The following is a 17,840-nucleotide window of genomic DNA, read 5'->3' on the forward strand; positions in this document are numbered from 1 at the left end:
ATTGGGGCACCTTGAAACCAATTAATCATGTTTCATTGAGATCTGTGAAGAATTGGTTGTCATCCTTTTGTTCCATTTGCTCGTCCCCTGAGCACAACCTGCCATTTTGTTCCAGCAGCCCAAATAATGCAAGCATGTCTTATATCCATCCAAGGGTCCCATGCTGAGGGCACTTCAGTACATGCAGGAGTTTGCCTGAGCGGCTGTAATTGCAGTGTACACATTGGGCTTAAAAAAAAGAAAGAATACAGGGGTCTTGTGCAAGATCTTTATCAGAATTTCAGTATAGCTACAGTCTTGCGCAAAACCTCTGATTAATTAAGATAAACTAACCAATAGGACTAGATATTGTCTCCCACATCAAAAGCACAACTGTTGTTGTTGTTATTTATTAAACCTATTGTCACTCGGAGGTCTCCAAGTGACTTACAGCAATATATATGCATATTAGATATATATTTACACACCAAAAAAACCGTAACAGAAGGGGGAGAAAGTGGATGGATCATGTAATACACCAATATATCATCTAACATAACATTTATTTTTTAAAAAACAAAAGCAGCATGCCTGTCATATAAATTACAAACAACATTAACCATGCTCAAATAATAAACAAAGTTTACTGACACCCACTAATTAGTAGATAAACAACCATTTAGTGAAATATAACTGGGGACTTTATCACTCATGTGCAAACCATATGTGCAAATCAGGAAAATAACACTCTTAAGCCAAACCTCAGTAATAGATTTAAAACAAATAAGTTGAAATCCCCCCCCCATTAAAACAGCCAACCTGTATTGTGTCAATTGTAAAATATGATAACTGAGACTGGTAACATTTCCTCATGTGTAATCCATCTCATAGACTCTGGCTTGAGGCGTTGAGCAAGGTCTTCCCTGCTTGCCCGCACATTTCACTCTACTTGCATTCTCAATTTTCCAGCAGATCGGGGTGGATGTGGGTCAGCAGGCCACAGCTCCACATTGTTCCTCCAGACAACAGTCGGCATCAGATGACTCACCGCAGCAGCCTTCGTTCCAGAAAGCCCCAGAAGCTGATCTAGGACTTCTCCCAAAAGGCTGGGAAGTTCGTAACGCTCCAAATGGGAGGCCTTTCTTCATTGACCACAATACCAAAACAACAACGTGGGTAGGTAGCTTCTGGACTGAATGCTGCTGTGTATTTTTTAATATTGAGGAGACAGAAGGTGGGTGGGGTGAAAGGACAATTCTTTAAAGAGCAATGCAAGGTCCTTACACCAGCAAGAGTGTTTGGCTTGCTGATAAGACCTTTGCTGAACTGCAGACACTTCCCAGCAATATCACGTGAAAGAGAAGGAATCTGTGACTTTCTCTGAAGAAGGGAAGGCCCCTTGAAAGGCTCCCTCTGAGCTTGGTTTCCATGTGATCTGCCTCACACAAGGCACTGACCTGCTAACAGGTCCTGCTGTTAAGCGCCTTCCCTTCCTGATTCCTTGCTGTGTTACATATCCTACCAGCTTCTTCAGTTATACCCTAGTAGCTGTTTATTTGTTTTGATTATAAAAACCAAAAACAGTAAAATAACAAGAAAATCCGCCGGCTGCGAAGAAAACCGAGTTGAGAACAAGCCTGTTTCCATGAAACAAAGCTGAGCCAGAGCTATCTCTCTCCCCCCCCCCCCCCAATCCAGGAACTGGTCTCAGACTCCAGCATGGCATTTCAATTTCTCTTTCTGGAGAACATTCTGTCATTACCTGGAGGGAAGCTGCTAACAAAAGGCGCAGTTGCCCCAAGAAAGCAGAATTCGCTTTTGAAAGAAATGGGGAGCAGATAGAGCTGCTTAAATCTGTCAGATTTGCTGACTGAAAGCGGCAGTTCTAAGCACATTTTCCAGGGATTAAGTCCCGTTGAACCATGATGTGGATGGAGAGAGGCATGGCTGGATTTCTATGGGGAAATCTTGCTCTCTGTGAAGTGTCACATGGACCCGCTGTTTGAATTCTGCCTCCAGCTGCTTGTGGGAAAGCAGAGATCAGTGGCTTCTCTTGTGTGGAGGCCTTCCTTTAGCAGCCAGCCAGGAGTCTTAAATGTCCGTGGCTAAAGCAGTAGCTTAACAGTGGTTTTTTCCTTGTCAAAGGATGACCCCAGATTCAGAATTCCTGCTCATATGAGAAGAAGGACCTCTTTGGACCCTGCAGACCTTAGCCCTTTACCAGTAAGCACCTGCCTCTTGGCCTTTTCAATACTTTGCATCCCTCAGATTACCATTAAGCACAAACATTTAAAAGGCTGCTGCTGTTTAAATCTGTGGAACCATGTCAGCACACCCATCATTTAGCATCCTGCCAACAGGTACTTAGGATTTTCTCTCTTTCCTTTAGCCTGGCTGGGAAGAACGAATACATACAGATGGAAGAACATTCTACATAAACCACAGTATGTAGAAGATATAGCACGACTCTCCCTTTTAAGATATAATATGACTCTCCCTTATAAGATATAACACGACTCTCCCTTATTGCTCAGCCTTATTGCAACTAATACATATGTGTGCTTGCAGATACCAAGAAAACTCAGTGGGAAGACCCTCGCTTGCAGAATGCCGCAATAGCTGGACCAGTAAGACTCCCTAGATTACTTTTAAAGCAGTTGTAGCAGCTAGCCAAGCATCTGCATCTTCTGTTCACCCCAGGGCACCTTCTAGTTCTTAAGTCGGGTGGAAGTTAAATATTTATCCTTCTGAGCAGTCAGCAAACTGTATGGTAGAGATAAGATGATACAAAATGGTTCAAATGCCTTGGTGCAGTTACTTTGAGTGTGAGAAGTGACTGAAATGGGGCCAGGAACTGAATTAGTGGGGGGGGGGATGGTGTTGAAATTCACAGGCAGGAGGTGGGGGCAGAGCTTGTGAAGATGAACATCTCCTAGAGCTCAGTGATGTTCATCTGTCCGTTGTTTTACTATTGTATATGTTTTAAACTGATTTTATCAGATACTGTATGCGGCCTTGGGAAAATTTGGAAAAGAGGCTAGTAAACATTAAGTGAGCTAAAGTAACCCTTCCCCCGGGGCTCTTTGAGCCAGTCCAGCATTCCAAACACCAGCTGGTAATGATGGTTTTGCAAGGGCCCCCTCTCCATTGCTTCTACCAGGAAAATAAAAGGCTTGGGGCGAGGAGAGGTACTTGATTCCTGGCATGGATTCCTGGTACCGTCACTGGGCCTCTAACTTTGGAATTGACTTGGAAATGGTGTGTTTTTCAGATTTTATTTATTTATTAGTTTATTTTTGGAAAAGCTCGTCCAAACTGAGATGGTGGGAGGGGCGCAAAGTGGTTTCACCCATCACTATAGCGACAGTTGGATTTGAGAAGAATTTGTGAGACTCCCCTCGTCACAACTGAGCCATAAGATTGAACCCAGTTTTATGGATCTGAATCCCCGAATCTTCATTTTATGCTTTCATGCTGTTTCATTGATTTGGGGTTGTCCTTTTCTTTTTCGCGATAGGGAATTTATATTGTACATAGTGTACACCACTTAGAGATATTTCGAAACATTATGCAGTTTAGAAATGCTTTTAAATAAGTAAAGTGCAAGGCTCTCAAATTGGTCTCCAGCCATAGCTCAGTTGCATCCCTGAGATAAGTAGGTGGAGTGAACTCAGGCCCCTGTTGGCAGGCTCTGTGGAAACTATTTACTGAAGGTGGTATCTGAACCATTTTGAATCCGTTGTGGGATCTGTTCCTGTTCATTATTTCCCCTGCACAAAATAGAAAAAGCTAAGAAGGTTTACTAAAGGGGCTGATTTTGTGTTTGTGAGGGATAAGTGATCCAATGCTGGCTTGAAGAAATTGAAATTTTTTTGTTGGAATAAATTTATATTAATACAGTGGTACCTTGGTTTACGAACTTAATCCGTTTTGGAAGTCCGTTCTTAAACCAAAGCGTTCTTAAACCAAGGCCTGCTTTCCCATAGCAGTGGGGGATTCAATTTACAAATGGAACACACTCAACAGGAAGCGGAACATGTTCTTATTCCAAGGCAAAGTTCACAAACCAAAACACCTACTTCCAGTTTTGCAGCGTTCTTAGTCCAAGTTGTTCATAGACTAGGCTGTTCTTAAACCAAGGTACCACTGTATTACTATAAAAAGTTAATTAAAACTTTGGGTACTACTGTGGACAAGGATTGCAAAACAAGTGTGTGGTATAGCTGAAAGATGCTCTAGTTACCTCCTGAGTGTCTTCCCACCCCAAATTCTGACACAAAACTGTAATCCCCTGGCCTAAGGCAGAAACTTTCATGCATCAACAAATATTTGCCCCAATGAAATGTGATGTTGGATACTTGGACATCTTACATTCTTCTACCCTTCCCTCTTCTTCTTCTTCAAAGGCTGTGCCTTATTCCAGAGACTATAAAAGAAAGTATGAATTCTTCAGAAAGAAGTTAAAAAAGCAAGTAAGTTATGAGTCTAGCAACTTCAAAGTCAGTACGTTTCCAGAATGTGTGCTGCTTCTCCAGTCTTCTTCTCTTGTAATGAGTGCAAAGATCAGCAGTGTTTCACCCCCCCCCCAAACTACGATTAGTGATCTTCCCCTGCCCCCTGGGCTGTGAAAATGTTACATGATGTACCACTGAACAAACCAGTGGAATGACTAGTGTACAGACTACTTTAAATAGTCACTTGGCACAGAAGTACAGTTGCACACGCCATGCCCACCTTGTTAACTATACATAAGAAAAACCTTGCTGGGTCAGACCAAAGGGTACCCAAGTCCCATCACGTCCAGCATCCTGTTCCCACATTGGCCCATTACGGAATGCCCACAAGCAGGAGCTGAGTGCACCAGCAGCGCTCTCCCCATTTTTGATCCCCAGCAACAGGTATGCAACCAGCTGTCCCTCTTAGTTTTTATTGGTCATGAAGGGCAAGGGTCAAGGGGTCTGGCAGTTTCTCCACTGTGAGATGTGAAGTTACAGGGAACCAGGCAGAGGGTCTTCTCAGAAGTGGCACCCGCCCTGTGGAACACACACACACACACACATGTCAGATGTCAAACAGATAAATAGCTATATGAGTTTTAGAAGACATCTGAAGGCTGCCCTGCACAGGGAGGTTTTAAATGGTTGGTGTTTTATCGTGTTTTTAAGATTTTGTTTGGAGCCGTCCAGAGTGGCGGGGGCACCCCAGTTAAATGGGTAGCATATAAAAAATAGAATAATACTATATAGCACACGTGGTCGCCTGCGACAATCTGAGCACCTTGTCCATGCCTCCAAGCAATACTATCTGAAACCCATCCAAGCCTTATCCTCTAATCCTGTCAACTGCCCTGTGATCCTCAGATGAAGGGCAATATATAGATTTAATAATAAAAAATAGTCTTCTTTCAAAACCATCCAAGTTGGTGGCCATCTTGTGGGAGTGAATTCATTAGCTATGTGTTCTATGAAAAAATAACTTTGAAAAAAGGCATACTACTTAAGTGTAGTCTTTGTAAGCTTGGAGCATTAACACGGCTGATATTTGTTAGGGCACATAACTTCAAATGCTCCGTGTTTAATTGAAGAGCATTCTTCAGTCTTCATTGATCAGACTTCTTGCCAAAAGTGCAGTGCCCTGTTTAAGCATCCTCCCTTCATTTTGCTTGACAGACTACTCTAACAATCAGTTATCGTGTTTCTCTTCAGAGTGATATTCCAAGTAAGTTTGAAATGAAACTTCACCGTGCCACAATCTTTGAAGACTCCTACAGAAGAATTAGTGCTGTAAAGAAGCCAGAGTATCTCAAAGCCAGGCTTTGGATTGAATTTGATGGTGAAAAGGGTTTGGACTATGGAGGGGTTGCCAGGGAGTGGTTCTTCTTCATCTCCAAGGAAATGTTTAACCCATACTACGGATTGTTTGAATATTCCGCCACGTAAGTAAGACACCTACTGTGGCCAAGATTCTGCCATTTTTCTGTGGGTGTGAAATGTTGAACAGCTTAAACAACAAATTAGCCAGCCTGCCATCCAGAAACTTCATACCTCATTTGAAGTTCTCCAGTGTTAGCTCTGTGTGTGTGTGTGTGTATAGAGGGATCAGTAAGTTTCCTCACTTGGCTAAACTTAGCTACTCTTAAGGCTCCTCTTTGCCCATTTCTTTGAGAATGGCAGTTCTACAATTTGAGTCTTAAGAACCAAATTTAACCTTGAGCAAAACTCCAGGAGGAGGAGGAGATAGCAGCGCTTCTGCAACTCATCTTTGCACTTCTGACTGTGAGAGGCCCAGTGAGATGAGGCAAGTGCTAGACTGGATGGATGGCAAGTTCTGACTTCCTGGGGAAGGGCAATAGTTCAGTGGCAGAGAGTCTGCTCTGTGTGCTCCACATTGATTGAACTCCAGGTTCAATGCTCAGTATCTCCAGGTAGGGTTGGGGAGAGACTTTAGGGAGCCATTGCTGGTCCACATAGTCAAAGTTGATCCTGATGGACCAATGGCCTGATCCCCATAGGGCAGCTTCTGAGATGTTTGAGCAAATGTGTACTGCTAGTATATGGAGCACACGGCCTCTACTTCCCTTGCAGGGATAACTATACTCTCCAGATCAATCCAAACTCCGGCATGTGCAATGAAGACCACCTTTCATACTTCAAGTTCATCGGCCGTGTGGCAGGGATGGCCGTCTACCATGGGAAGCTCTTAGATGGTTTGTACTTGACATTACAGAGGCTGCTTCTTAGCCCCTATTATTAGCACTGTGCTCCATAACATTTCTTTGCGACCTGGCTCTTCCTCTTCGTCTCTTGCAGGTTTCTTTATTCGCCCTTTTTACAAAATGATGCTTCAAAAGCCAATAATTCTTCATGATATGGAATCTGTGGTATGTAACGTTCACCCCAAGCTGCTGCTGTTGCTTCACATTTTTATGTTGAATTAAATTGGTACACATTCTTACCCATTATTTACATTTGTTAACACCTTCCACCCAAAGGACGGTTTATGTTGCTGATCTTAATCACTCATCCCTGTCATTTTCATTCTAGGACAGTGAATACTACAGTTCTCTGAGGTGGATTCTTGAAAATGATCCCAAGGAACTGGACCTCCGGTTCACAGTTGATGAAGAACTTTTTGGGCAGGTTTGTACCCATGCAGGGCTTAAATAAGAACACTCAAAAGGTACAGGATGCCTTAGATGGTTGCTTCAGTCTTACCTTGTCTAATATTGATTTATCCTTTTTTGATAATGAAACAGTAAGTTGATAAGTGAGTTGAATTAGAGTTTTTACCTGGTCGTCTCAATATTTGTGGTCATCTACAAAATTGCAGTGAAGCATACATGCATGGGAACAAGCAAAACACTGCCACAAGCCTGTGACCACAAATAATTTAATCTCTTGAAACAGATGTAGGTACCAGGTATAGTTTTTCAGAGTAGCAAATGGTATTTTGTCATGTGACAAGGAGAGTGTTGCTCTGGCACCCTCAGAAGTCTGCTGGGACAATTTTGTGAGACATTTTAGGGATAAAACACTCAGATTCAGACAGAATTGGCCGCCTGGTTAGAGCAAGTCTCCCATGGAGGTGTCCAGAGCACTGCCTGTCACATCTGCGCTGGACCAGTTTCAATTATTGTGGTCTGAAGATGTGGATAAGCAGCTCATGGAAGGGCAGTCAACCACCTGCCTGTGCTTCTGGTGTAAATACACTGATTTGATTTGATTTGATTTGATTTTGAATTGTATCATTGTTTTGTTGTAACTTGCCCTGGGACCCTATGTAAGTAACCTCACAAATAAATGGAGAAATTCTGATGCTCCACCAGCAAGCCCTGCAGCTGGTAATAGCAAGCCTTGCCTGTATCTCATCACTCACTTCAGGTGATCAGCAAATAGGAGGCCTGTATTTATGGAGGGGGGAGGAGGAGATTTTGCCTTACGCCTTACGTAGTGCTCAGTTTGCTTTGGTCCTCTTGTCTTTAGACTCATCAACATGAATTGAAAACTGGAGGGTCAGATGTGGTGGTCACAAATAAGAACAAGCAAGAGTATATTTAGTAAGTAACAGACTGCGGAACTTGTGTGTGCATTTTCCAGTGGCAACTGTTCACCATAAATTCTCCGTTCAATTTCCAATCTGCTCTATCTTAAAGCTAATGCTATGAAGAATCTGTAAAAACCTTTTAAATGTAGCTGTCATGTTGGTGTTTAAAATTAAATACTTCCTTCCATTTTACAGTCTTGTAATACAGTGGAGATTTGTGAACAGGATCAGGAAACAAATGGCTGCCTTCAAAGAGGTACCGTCATTTGCAGATACTCTTTGTGTTCTGATGTTGTCAATAATCTGTTTCAGTATTGATTTCAGTCCATTAATTTTTACCTGTGTGCAATTGAGTTTTTACCTTGCTCTGTACCTAGAGTGGCTTGCATTATTATATTTAAAGCCATAAAGCTGTGTGAGCACAGCATGAAACCCCAAAAGAGAATGCGGAAACCTTAGATTCTCTCTCCCCCCCTCTTAACTCCAGCCGTATTTTATGGGGATGAATTTTGTCAGAAGCAGCTCAGTCTGTCTACATAAGATCAAGAAGATGTGTCCTGCTGCTACAAAGGGTTTGTTTTTCTCAGTCAGGATAAATTGGAATCTGTCCTAAATGTCTTCCAAAATGGAATGGGACCAAGGTGCAGCAAAGCTTCTTTGAGGGGGAGTTCCATAATGGTGGGGTTATGGCTACAAACACATCGCCATGCCAGTTGTCCAGCTTGCTTTATGCCTCTTCTGTATTCCAGGGTTTTTTCGAACTAATACCACAAGATCTCATCACAATCTTTGATGAAAATGAATTAGAGGTGAGCTTTCTTCTGCTTCTTTCAATTCCTTTGGGGATTTTGTGTGTTAATATTTTCTGAGATAACATTTCCTCCCTCCCTCCCTCCCTCCCTCCTTCTCTCTCTCTCTCTCTCTCTCTCTCTCTCTCTCCAGTTACTGATGTGTGGCCTGGGAGATGTAGATGTGAATGACTGGAGGGAACACACAAAGTACAAAAACGGCTACAGTGCAAATCACATAGTTATTCAATGGTTCTGGAAGGTAAACAAAATGGTGATTTCATTCTAGCAGGAACGTTTTAAGCAAATGTTAGGCCAGAATTGCATGGGAGTGTTTATGTCCTGCTACAAGTAGCAAAGAGTACATAGGGTGCTCAACATGCTCTCTTCTGCCATGGTTGTATTAACGATGGATGGAACTCAACTTAAAACATGTTGGGGGGAGGACTGATGGGAGGCTGGGAAGATGGTGAGGAGGGGGGTGGGGTAAAGTGATTTAAGAGATTTATTAGGAATGCTGACCACGGTACTCCGACATCAGAGGGGGAAAAGGACTTTGAGAACGGAAGAAATATTTAGGTTTTGGTTTAAATGTGTTGATTTAAATATTTTTGAAGTTTTAATGAGTTAAGAGAAGAGAGGATATAAGAAGTTAAGATTTGAAAGGTGATGTTTTAATTGATAAGAATAAGATTTATGATTTAAGATGTTGATTATAATTATAAGATTAAGATTAGTTGTAAGAAATTAGCTTTAACAATGTTACAAAGTTACTGAAGAAGAATTAAAATGAACGCACAAGAGAGGGCGTGAGGACATCCCAGGTTTAAGAGTTTAAAGATGAGAAGGATTTTAAGTAATTGTGTTATTTGTGTGTATTAGGTGTATTGTGTTGTTTTGTATGTGGTGTGGGTATTTGTAATTGGTTTAATTTGGAAAATCCAATAAATTCTTATAATAAAAAAAGGAACTCAACTTAAAACAGTGGCGCTGTTTAACCACCCATCACTGATACTGGCAACCTCCTAAGTTAACAACAAATGCTTCTTCTGTGCAGTGGACGCCAAAAAACAACAACAACAAACTCCACCCAGAATGAAACCTCGCTAATTTGCTCTGAGCGGACACTTAATAAACAAACCACATTGACCAGATTGAGCAACAACGAACACTTGTGATGGTTGGTCATAATGTTAGCATTTCAGTAAGTATTTGTAACTCTTCCTAGGCTGTGCTGCTGATGGACTCTGAAAAAAGAATCCGACTCCTTCAGTTTGTGACGGGCACATCCCGCGTACCTATGAATGGATTTGCTGAACTATACGGTATGTACTTGCAGGCAAGTAACAGTTACTATAGCAGGGCATTTGCATGGGCATTCTAGAGCAAATCCTTCACACGCTGAGTCATACTTCAACAACCTCATATTACAAATGGTCAATATTATCCCCGTATCACAGATGGGTGTGTCTCTGTGTGAAGCTGAGGTGGCGGTAGCCTCTTTGAGATTTTATGGCCTGAGGTGGGCTTTTAAGATAATTGCCCTCAAAATCTCACTGGGGTAAAATAACGCCCTAAAAAGAGAGGGCGTGCCTGTCCCAATATCATGTGTGAACAAGATAAATGCAGGGGAAACTTGTAGAGGGATTTGTGGGGTGTGGGTGGGTTCATGCACTTTCTACTTGCCAGTTTCCCTCAGGCCAGAGCAGGCATGGGCGTACTCCAAGTCCTCCTGGTAGAGGCAAAGGGGGCAAATCTTTGGTAAAGATTATGGATATTGCAAAGGGAATCAAGGGGGGAGGGGTCCTTTAGCACAGAAGGTTAATCTTTTAAAGAAGAGTCATAAAAGATTAATACAGATAAATTATAGATAAGTATATGCAGAAACGGGGCCTACATTTCCCATCTGGCCTGGGCCTATTGCCAGCTTTGCATGGCCGTTTTTCTCCATTCGACTTGGGAGGACATCCAGCAAAGGATTACTTATCCTCCACCCAATGGACCTTGCAGGATGTCCTCCCAAGTCCAATGGAAAACAAGGGCCATGCAAAGCTGGCAATAGGCCCAGGCCAGATGGGGAATGTAGGCCCCGTTTCTGCCCCATTTCTGTAAAGCTGATAATAGCACATGTGATTCCTTGCATGTGCCCTTCCTGTCTACCCTCCCCTACACACACACACCCCTCTTCAGTGTGGGGTTCGGGAGATGCCACTGACAAAATCACCAGTTCTTGTTTATCCCCAATAACTAGAATTAATTTAACAACTAACGGGAAGATGTGTTGACTTGTTTGCACTGCAATTACCCAAATAGGAGCAAAAAAAACTTAACAGGAGCCCTTCATCCTGCTCCCTGAGTTGTGGGACCAACTCAGTCTGCATGTTCTTGGGAAATAACTTCTTAAATATCACGATTCACCACTTCTGTGAACAGCTGCACAATGTGCCATGAACCCGTTTGGGAGGGCCACCAAGTGTAGAGGCACTTTGGAATCAGCAGCATTGAGGTGCTGCTTTGGCGTTCAAGCAGCCTCATCACGTTCATTATGTCAGGAACCCTTTACCACGTTCCTGCAAGGTAGGCTTTTGACCTTGTGTTGCAGATGAGAATGGGTTTGCCACAGGGCAGAGGTAAGGTCTTCTCCACTGGACCACCTTAATTCACAAGTCGGTCTTGGCCCCGACCCTGCTGTAGCTGGATTAGTTTCTTTTTCCCATGGTTTGCATGTTCCACTTCCATAAATGAGAGCTGCCTGTAGCCAAGGCTTACACTGTGACCAGGTGAGGATCTAAAATCATGAGGCTTGCTGTGTATGTTCCTTGCAGGTTCAAATGGACCACAGTTGTTCACCATTGAGTACTGGGGCAGCCCTGACAAACTGCCGAGAGCTCATACTTGGTAAATATTCCTGAGCATGAAGCGTTCTGTTTAGATTGTTCCTCTGTCCGTCCTGGCATATAACATAGCTGTTTTTCTTGTGTCTCTTCTGTCCACCTCCACCCCCACTCCCCAGTTTTAACCGCTTAGATTTGCCTCCATATGAATCTTTTGAAGACTTGTGGGACAAGCTTCACTTTGCAATTGAAAATGCTCAGGGGTTTGATGGCGTTGACTGAGCCCCAGGAGAGGAGGGTGACAATGCTGTACTTCTTTTCTGTGCTGCAATTTGAGAGTTTACAAGTAAAACAAATATTCCAGGGACTCTGTTGCTGCATTTAAATGGCAACTGAATCTTTATGGTATCCTTTTTTAAAAAAAAAAAAGTGTTAATTTCAGTTATAGCTAATTGTATTTTGCATTTCAAACTCTTGCCTGTTGGATTAGCGGGTGCGCATGAACACTGACGAGGCTGGCATGAATGAGCCTTGCATTACCTCTTACAAGAATTTGCCACCTTGGCAATCTTAACTACTGAAAGCGTAAGCTGTGAAAAGCCCAGTGAGTCTGTCTTCCATCCATCCGTCGGTCCACGTTGCAGTCTCTCTCCAGAGGTGGCCAGACAGCCCACGGATTCTGCTCTTGGGTTGCAAAGCACTTCTTCAGACTTTCCAAAGCACCTTAACTATATATTTGGGTAACCTTAAAATCTTTCCACCTGTGCGCAGTAAACTGGCTCTGTGCTCATTGCTGCAGGCACTGAGCTGGTAGGGCTTGTGCCAGGGTGCTGGATGGCAGCTTCCCTGTCCAGCTTTGTTTGCTCTGAGCAGTGAGGAGCAGTGCGAGGGGACTGGCAGCTGCTTCACTGGGCATTGCACAGGAGGAAACTTCTTCCCAGTCGATTGTGCCCAGTTGTTTCCTTTTTTAGTATTCCCAGTTCTATTTCTAAACTTTTTAACTTTTGAGATTAAAAAGTAGCATGGACTTAAATGAGATTATTTTAAAACCTGTTTGGATTTATATGCTAGTGTATTTTTGGTAAATCATATTTTGATAAATTGTCTAACAAATAATATTTTCAGCTTTGCTTTTTTGAACTCAAGACAGTCTTTTTTTGTTTTTGAATACTACAGTGTTAAGTCATAGCAAAATGCCTTTTCATATTCATTCTTGCAGTATTGCACCACAAAAAATAAAATGCAGACATGTTTACAGGGTTTTGCGGGCCAAATTCAGCCATCTGATCTGTGCAAACGTGAGTGACGCTTCTCAGAATAAGCACCCAGGGCAGAATTTGGCCCTGAAATTAGTTTAGATGTTACAGGACTCCCCTTCCATCCCTATTCCAACTGCATTTTTATATTTTGTCAATGTTTAGTCTAGAACCCAAATAAAAATACAGTATAACCAAAGTTATAGTATATAATGTGCAATTCAGCATGAACCATTTTGTACATTTGTTCAATAAGAAATAAGGATATTTTAGTATGAGCGTCAGGGCTGGTATTTTGGTCAATACTGGTTTAAAATCATGTTTTGAGAAGTGGAAGTTTACACAACAGTCTTTGGTTTTGGTTGACTCTTGAACCCTTTTGTTATGCACGTACCTGGAGCAGTTCCCCAAGTGCCACAATCCTGACCCAGTTGGAAGGGGCCCATGCCTGACCCATTGGAAAGGTCACTGGGCTGCCGCAACACTTGGTGAACTGCACCAAAGATGTGGAGAAACGGCAGGTTCACCCCTGTGGCCAGTTGCCATCTCATATGCACATTGTCGAAGACCTGCAATTCCCCCTAACAAATGGGCCTTAAGGTGTCTTTCAAATCCTTTTTGGACGGGGTCTAATGCATTCAAGAGTATTACAAGTAAATAAAAATGACTATTCAATCTACATACTTTGGGGCGGGGGCGGTTGTGTGTGTAAAATTTGGAATAACCTGTCTGTATAAATTTGAATGTAACAGAGTACTTTAGTCTAACAAATGATCAGCCTGAAGAACCTGAAACAGTAAATAAAATCTATTCTGATAAGCTGGCTGGTTTTCATTCGAGTCAGTTCAGTACTACTGAAATGGTCTATAATTAGTTCTCTGATGCAGCCATTCCCATCAGTTTCTCCTCCTCTGCCTCTTACCTCCAGGAAATATCTGCCCCCAAAGCTCTTGCTATCTATCCTCTTACTTTTCACTGTTTCTTGTTGTGTGGATCAAATGAGGAGGTGGAGAACCAGGTACACCTCCTTGGAGAGGAAGGTAGCATATAAATGCAATAAATAAATAAAAACCCTGAACTATGGAGTGGGAACCTATGACAGTGGTTCTCAAACATTTTTCTCTGGGCCACACTTGCAGAATAGAAATTTGCTCATGCTGCACTGAATTTTTTTTATTGATAAGAAAACTAAAAGAAACAACTCCTAGCAGTGCTTGATTTATAACATGCTTTACAATATGATCATGGGACATCCAGAAATTATAAACCAATGTAGCTACACAGGAACATGAATCATTCCCAAAATATAATTATTAACATATATATTACCTTAAGTATGTATGGAAACTCAGTGAGAGACGTGAGCTTGTTTTTGTCAGGTAATCTCTAATCTAAGACCAATTTATGTCATGGGGCACCAGAAGAATAGCCAATGCTCTTGAAGAGAGACATGGACACTATTTCTGGTTGCATATCCGATTTTTTAATTTTATTTTTATACTCTACTAAGCTACGCTGAAATGTTTAGATGTTTCTTTGATTGCCCTTGAACCTTCCTGCCACATTTGCCATCCTCTCCTGCCACACCATTTGAGAATCATTGACCTGTGACAAAATGCAGTTGTTTATTTTAATGCATAGATAAAAGCTACTCCCAAACATGCAGCTGTGTCAAACCAGACATCAGTTGATTCGCCTTATTATGTAGTTGGATGAAAACCAAGCTTATTTATTGGCTCAAGCAAGTCTCTTGAGTTGCAGCCTGCCAGGCAGTCACAAGATGTCCAGCTTTCCCTCTGAGCCTTCCACAGCCCCTAGAAATGATGGGTGATGTTTGTAAAATGGTTTATATTCCACTTCCACATAGTACAGATGACTTCTTTCAAATGGGGAGTTAGATGAAATGTTAAACATGCAGTTCAGTGGCTGATCACAGATCAAAAACCCCAATGGGTGAGAGTAGGATCAGCCAATGTGTAAGTTATCCAAGTTTGTGGAGTCTGTTGCATTTGCATTTCTTCAATAGAAGTGAAATGTTCAGCAGTGCAACTCTGCTCTGAGTGGCATACATCAGCCCCTTTCTCCGTTTGATTCAGCTGCTGATCATCTATTCCAGGAGGTCTCACTTGTTTCCCATCAAGATTAGGGAGGTTGGTATCTGAAGAAGTGTGCATGCACACGAGAGCTCATACCAATGACAAACTTAGTTGGTCTCTAAGGAACTGAAGCGAAACGTGGCTCCTGCTGGGGAGTCTCCTGATGGAAGCCCCCCGTCCTGGCACCCTCTTCCAGCTGCTTCAGTGACCTGAAAATATGCCCTTGGGGAAAGGGGGAGGCTCGGGAGCTAGCGGCCAGCAGCATTTTTCTGCTGCTGGCTGTGGTGCGGAGATTCCCCCAACTCAGAAACACAGTAATTCGGCCAGACCTGGCCTGCTTCCAGCCGAGGCTGAAAGAAGATGACATCATCATTGAAGACTTGTAGGAAGTGCAGACCTTGGACTCCGCTGGACACCAGAGAGAGGCCACTGGAAGACAGTAGTTCAGCCGGAGCTGGCCTGCTTCTGGCCAAATCCAAAAGAAGGAACTGAAGTGGCACTTCCAGCGCCTGCTGGGGGGGGGGGTCTCCACATGGGCAGCACAATCGTCCACACAACTTTCCAGGCCATCCTAGAAGAAAAGGATGACAGGACATCCGGGATCACTTTAACAAGCACCCCTAATCCTTGACTTGGCCCTGGAGGCCCTTTTCCAACTGAGGAATTGAAGTGGCACTTCCATCTGCTCTGACAGAGACCCCCAACGTTTTGCTCCTCCTCCTCCTGCTTAACGGCCTCCAAGTAGGGAGCAAAAAAACCTGGCATCCAGCAGCATCTCTTCGCTGCTGGCCTTTGCCTGAAGGTTCCCCCATCTCGGAGCAAGTAGCTCTTCTTCATGGATTCAGTCCTTTGAACACTTCCATCTCCCCAAGAGGCTCCCAAGGCTACTCATCTTCTGCAGTTGATAACGGACCTAACTGAAAAAAACAGCTTACTCTTCTGATGACATCAGAGAATTCTAGACTGTTGGAATGTTCAGGGTGGCAGGAGAGGATATATTATTAATATCCTTCCTAACTTGCGCTAGCAAGTTCCTTCACTTAGCAGAGTGCATTCCCCTTTTGTTGTTGTTCAGTCGTTTAGTTGTGTCCAACTCTTTGTGACCCCATGGACCAGAGCACGCCAGGCACTCCTGTCTTCCACTGCCTCCCACAGTTTCGTCAAATTCATGTTGGTAGTTTTGAGAACATTGTCCAACCATCTCGTCCTCTGTCGTCCCCTTGTGCCCTCAATCTTTCCCAACATCAGGGTCTTTTCTAGGGAGTCTTTTCGTGAGGTGGCCAAAGTATTGGAGCCTCAGCTTCAGGATCTGTCCTTCCAGTGAGCACTCAGGGCTGATTTCCTTCAGAATGGATAGGTTTGATCTTCTTGCAGTCCTCCAGCACCATAATTCAAAAGCATCAGTTCCTCAGCGATCAGCCTTCTTTATGGTCCAGCTCTCACTTCCATACATCACTATACCTGTATACCTGAAGGAGCGTCTCCACCCACATCGTTCAGCCCGGACACTGAGATCCAGTGCCGAGGGCCTTCTGGCGGTTCCCTCTGTCTGGTTACAGGGAACCAGACAGAGGGCCTTTTTGGTAGTGGCACCCACCCTGTGGAACACCCTTCCATCAGATGTCAAGGAAATAAGCACCCTTCCATCAGATGTCAAGGAAATAAGCAGCTATCCTATTTTTAAGAGACATCTGAAGGCAGCCCTGTTTAGGGATGTTTTTAATATCTAACGCTGTATTGTTTTAACATTCGTTTGGGAGACGCCCAGAGTGGCTGGGGAAGCTCAGCCAGATGGGCAGGGTACAAATATATTATTATTATTATTATTACTACTACTACTACTACTACTACTACTACTACTACTACTACTGGGGAAACCATAGCTTTAACTATACGGACCTTTGTCAGCAAGGTGATGTCTCTGGTTTTTAAGATGCTGTCTAGGTTTGTCATCGCTTTTCTCCCATGAAGCAGGCGTCTTTTAATTTCATGACTGCTGTCACCATCTGCAGTGAATATGGAGCCCAAGAAGTAAAATCTGTCACTGCCTCCATTTCTTCCCCTTCTATTTGCCAGGATGTAATGGGACCAGTGGCCATGATCTTAGTATTTTTGATGTTGAGGCATTCCCCTATACACAGCAGAAAACTAGCTGCAAAGTCGTGTAAGTTTCTTAAGACAATACGCATTTCAATCTGGCTTGTCCAGATTGAAATGTGTTGTAATATTTTCCTGGTAAGACCCCTTGAATCCCTCCTAAAAGAATGGAGACACTGCAGTCTTATTCATAAGCAATAAAAAGAAAGTTTACTCACGGGGGGGGGGGGGAGATTAGTGAGGTTAAAAGTGCTCTTGCTATCCACAAGATATCCCAAGCCATTTTTGCTAGTCTGTCTTACTGGTATAGATAGCTTCCTGTCTCTACTGAAATATTCAGTGGCAAAGATTTTCTCTGCACCTTTGCAGGCAAAGAGTAACAGCACTAATGATGAGGAATTTCTCTTTCTTGGGAGACGGGGCAATTTTGATTACTCATCAAGCTCCACCAGAGGGCATAACAAGCCAGCTATCACATTGCAGATGAATTTAGGGCCAGAGCAGGAGTACACAAGTTTAGGACTCAAATACTCATGAAATTTGCCGCCTGAGGTGCCCCAAATCGTCTTATCTCCTGGTTAGGGATATTGATGGGGTCTGAAGGGAATTGGACCCAGTAACAAAAGGGTGGAGAAAAGCTTCATGAACACAAAAAATAGGATTCAACATTCATCCTGAATATGTTATTAATTCACTCAACTTGGCAACTGTTAATATTGGAGTAAGCAAAAACCTTTTCATTTCCAA

The 17,840-nt window shown here is 43.0% G+C and overlaps 1 protein-coding gene across 5 annotated transcripts in view; it reads left to right on the top strand.

Annotated features, from left to right (window-relative positions):
- Positions 1-13,719, top strand: part of NEDD4 (NEDD4 E3 ubiquitin protein ligase) — a 46,111-nt gene extending 32,392 nt beyond the window's left edge. For 3 of the 5 annotated variants that reach the window (XM_033166400.1, XM_033166399.1, XM_033166397.1), the window contains 16 exons: positions 949-1,155; positions 2,125-2,202; positions 2,369-2,423; positions 2,548-2,606; positions 4,386-4,451; positions 5,685-5,914; positions 6,564-6,685; positions 6,789-6,859; positions 7,023-7,118; positions 7,962-8,035; positions 8,218-8,278; positions 8,772-8,831; positions 8,965-9,072; positions 10,039-10,135; positions 11,636-11,708; positions 11,824-13,719. In XM_033166400.1, coding sequence (XP_033022291.1) covers positions 949-1,155; positions 2,125-2,202; positions 2,369-2,423; positions 2,548-2,606; positions 4,386-4,451; positions 5,685-5,914; positions 6,564-6,685; positions 6,789-6,859; positions 7,023-7,118; positions 7,962-8,035; positions 8,218-8,278; positions 8,772-8,831; positions 8,965-9,072; positions 10,039-10,135; positions 11,636-11,708; positions 11,824-11,926 — 1,560 coding nt within the window. In that variant the 3' untranslated portion in view covers positions 11,927-13,719. The remainder of the gene's footprint in view (positions 1-948; positions 1,156-2,124; positions 2,203-2,368; positions 2,424-2,547; positions 2,607-4,385; positions 4,452-5,684; positions 5,915-6,563; positions 6,686-6,788; positions 6,860-7,022; positions 7,119-7,961; positions 8,036-8,217; positions 8,279-8,771; positions 8,832-8,964; positions 9,073-10,038; positions 10,136-11,635; positions 11,709-11,823) is intronic. The other 2 variants (XM_033166401.1, XM_033166398.1) reach the window with 1 other exon arrangement.
- The last annotated feature ends 4,121 nt before the right edge of the window (positions 13,720-17,840 follow it).

This window comes from Lacerta agilis, chromosome 13 (genome assembly GCF_009819535.1).
Source record: "Lacerta agilis isolate rLacAgi1 chromosome 13, rLacAgi1.pri, whole genome shotgun sequence".
NCBI classification, from domain to species: domain Eukaryota; kingdom Metazoa; phylum Chordata; class Lepidosauria; order Squamata; family Lacertidae; genus Lacerta; species Lacerta agilis.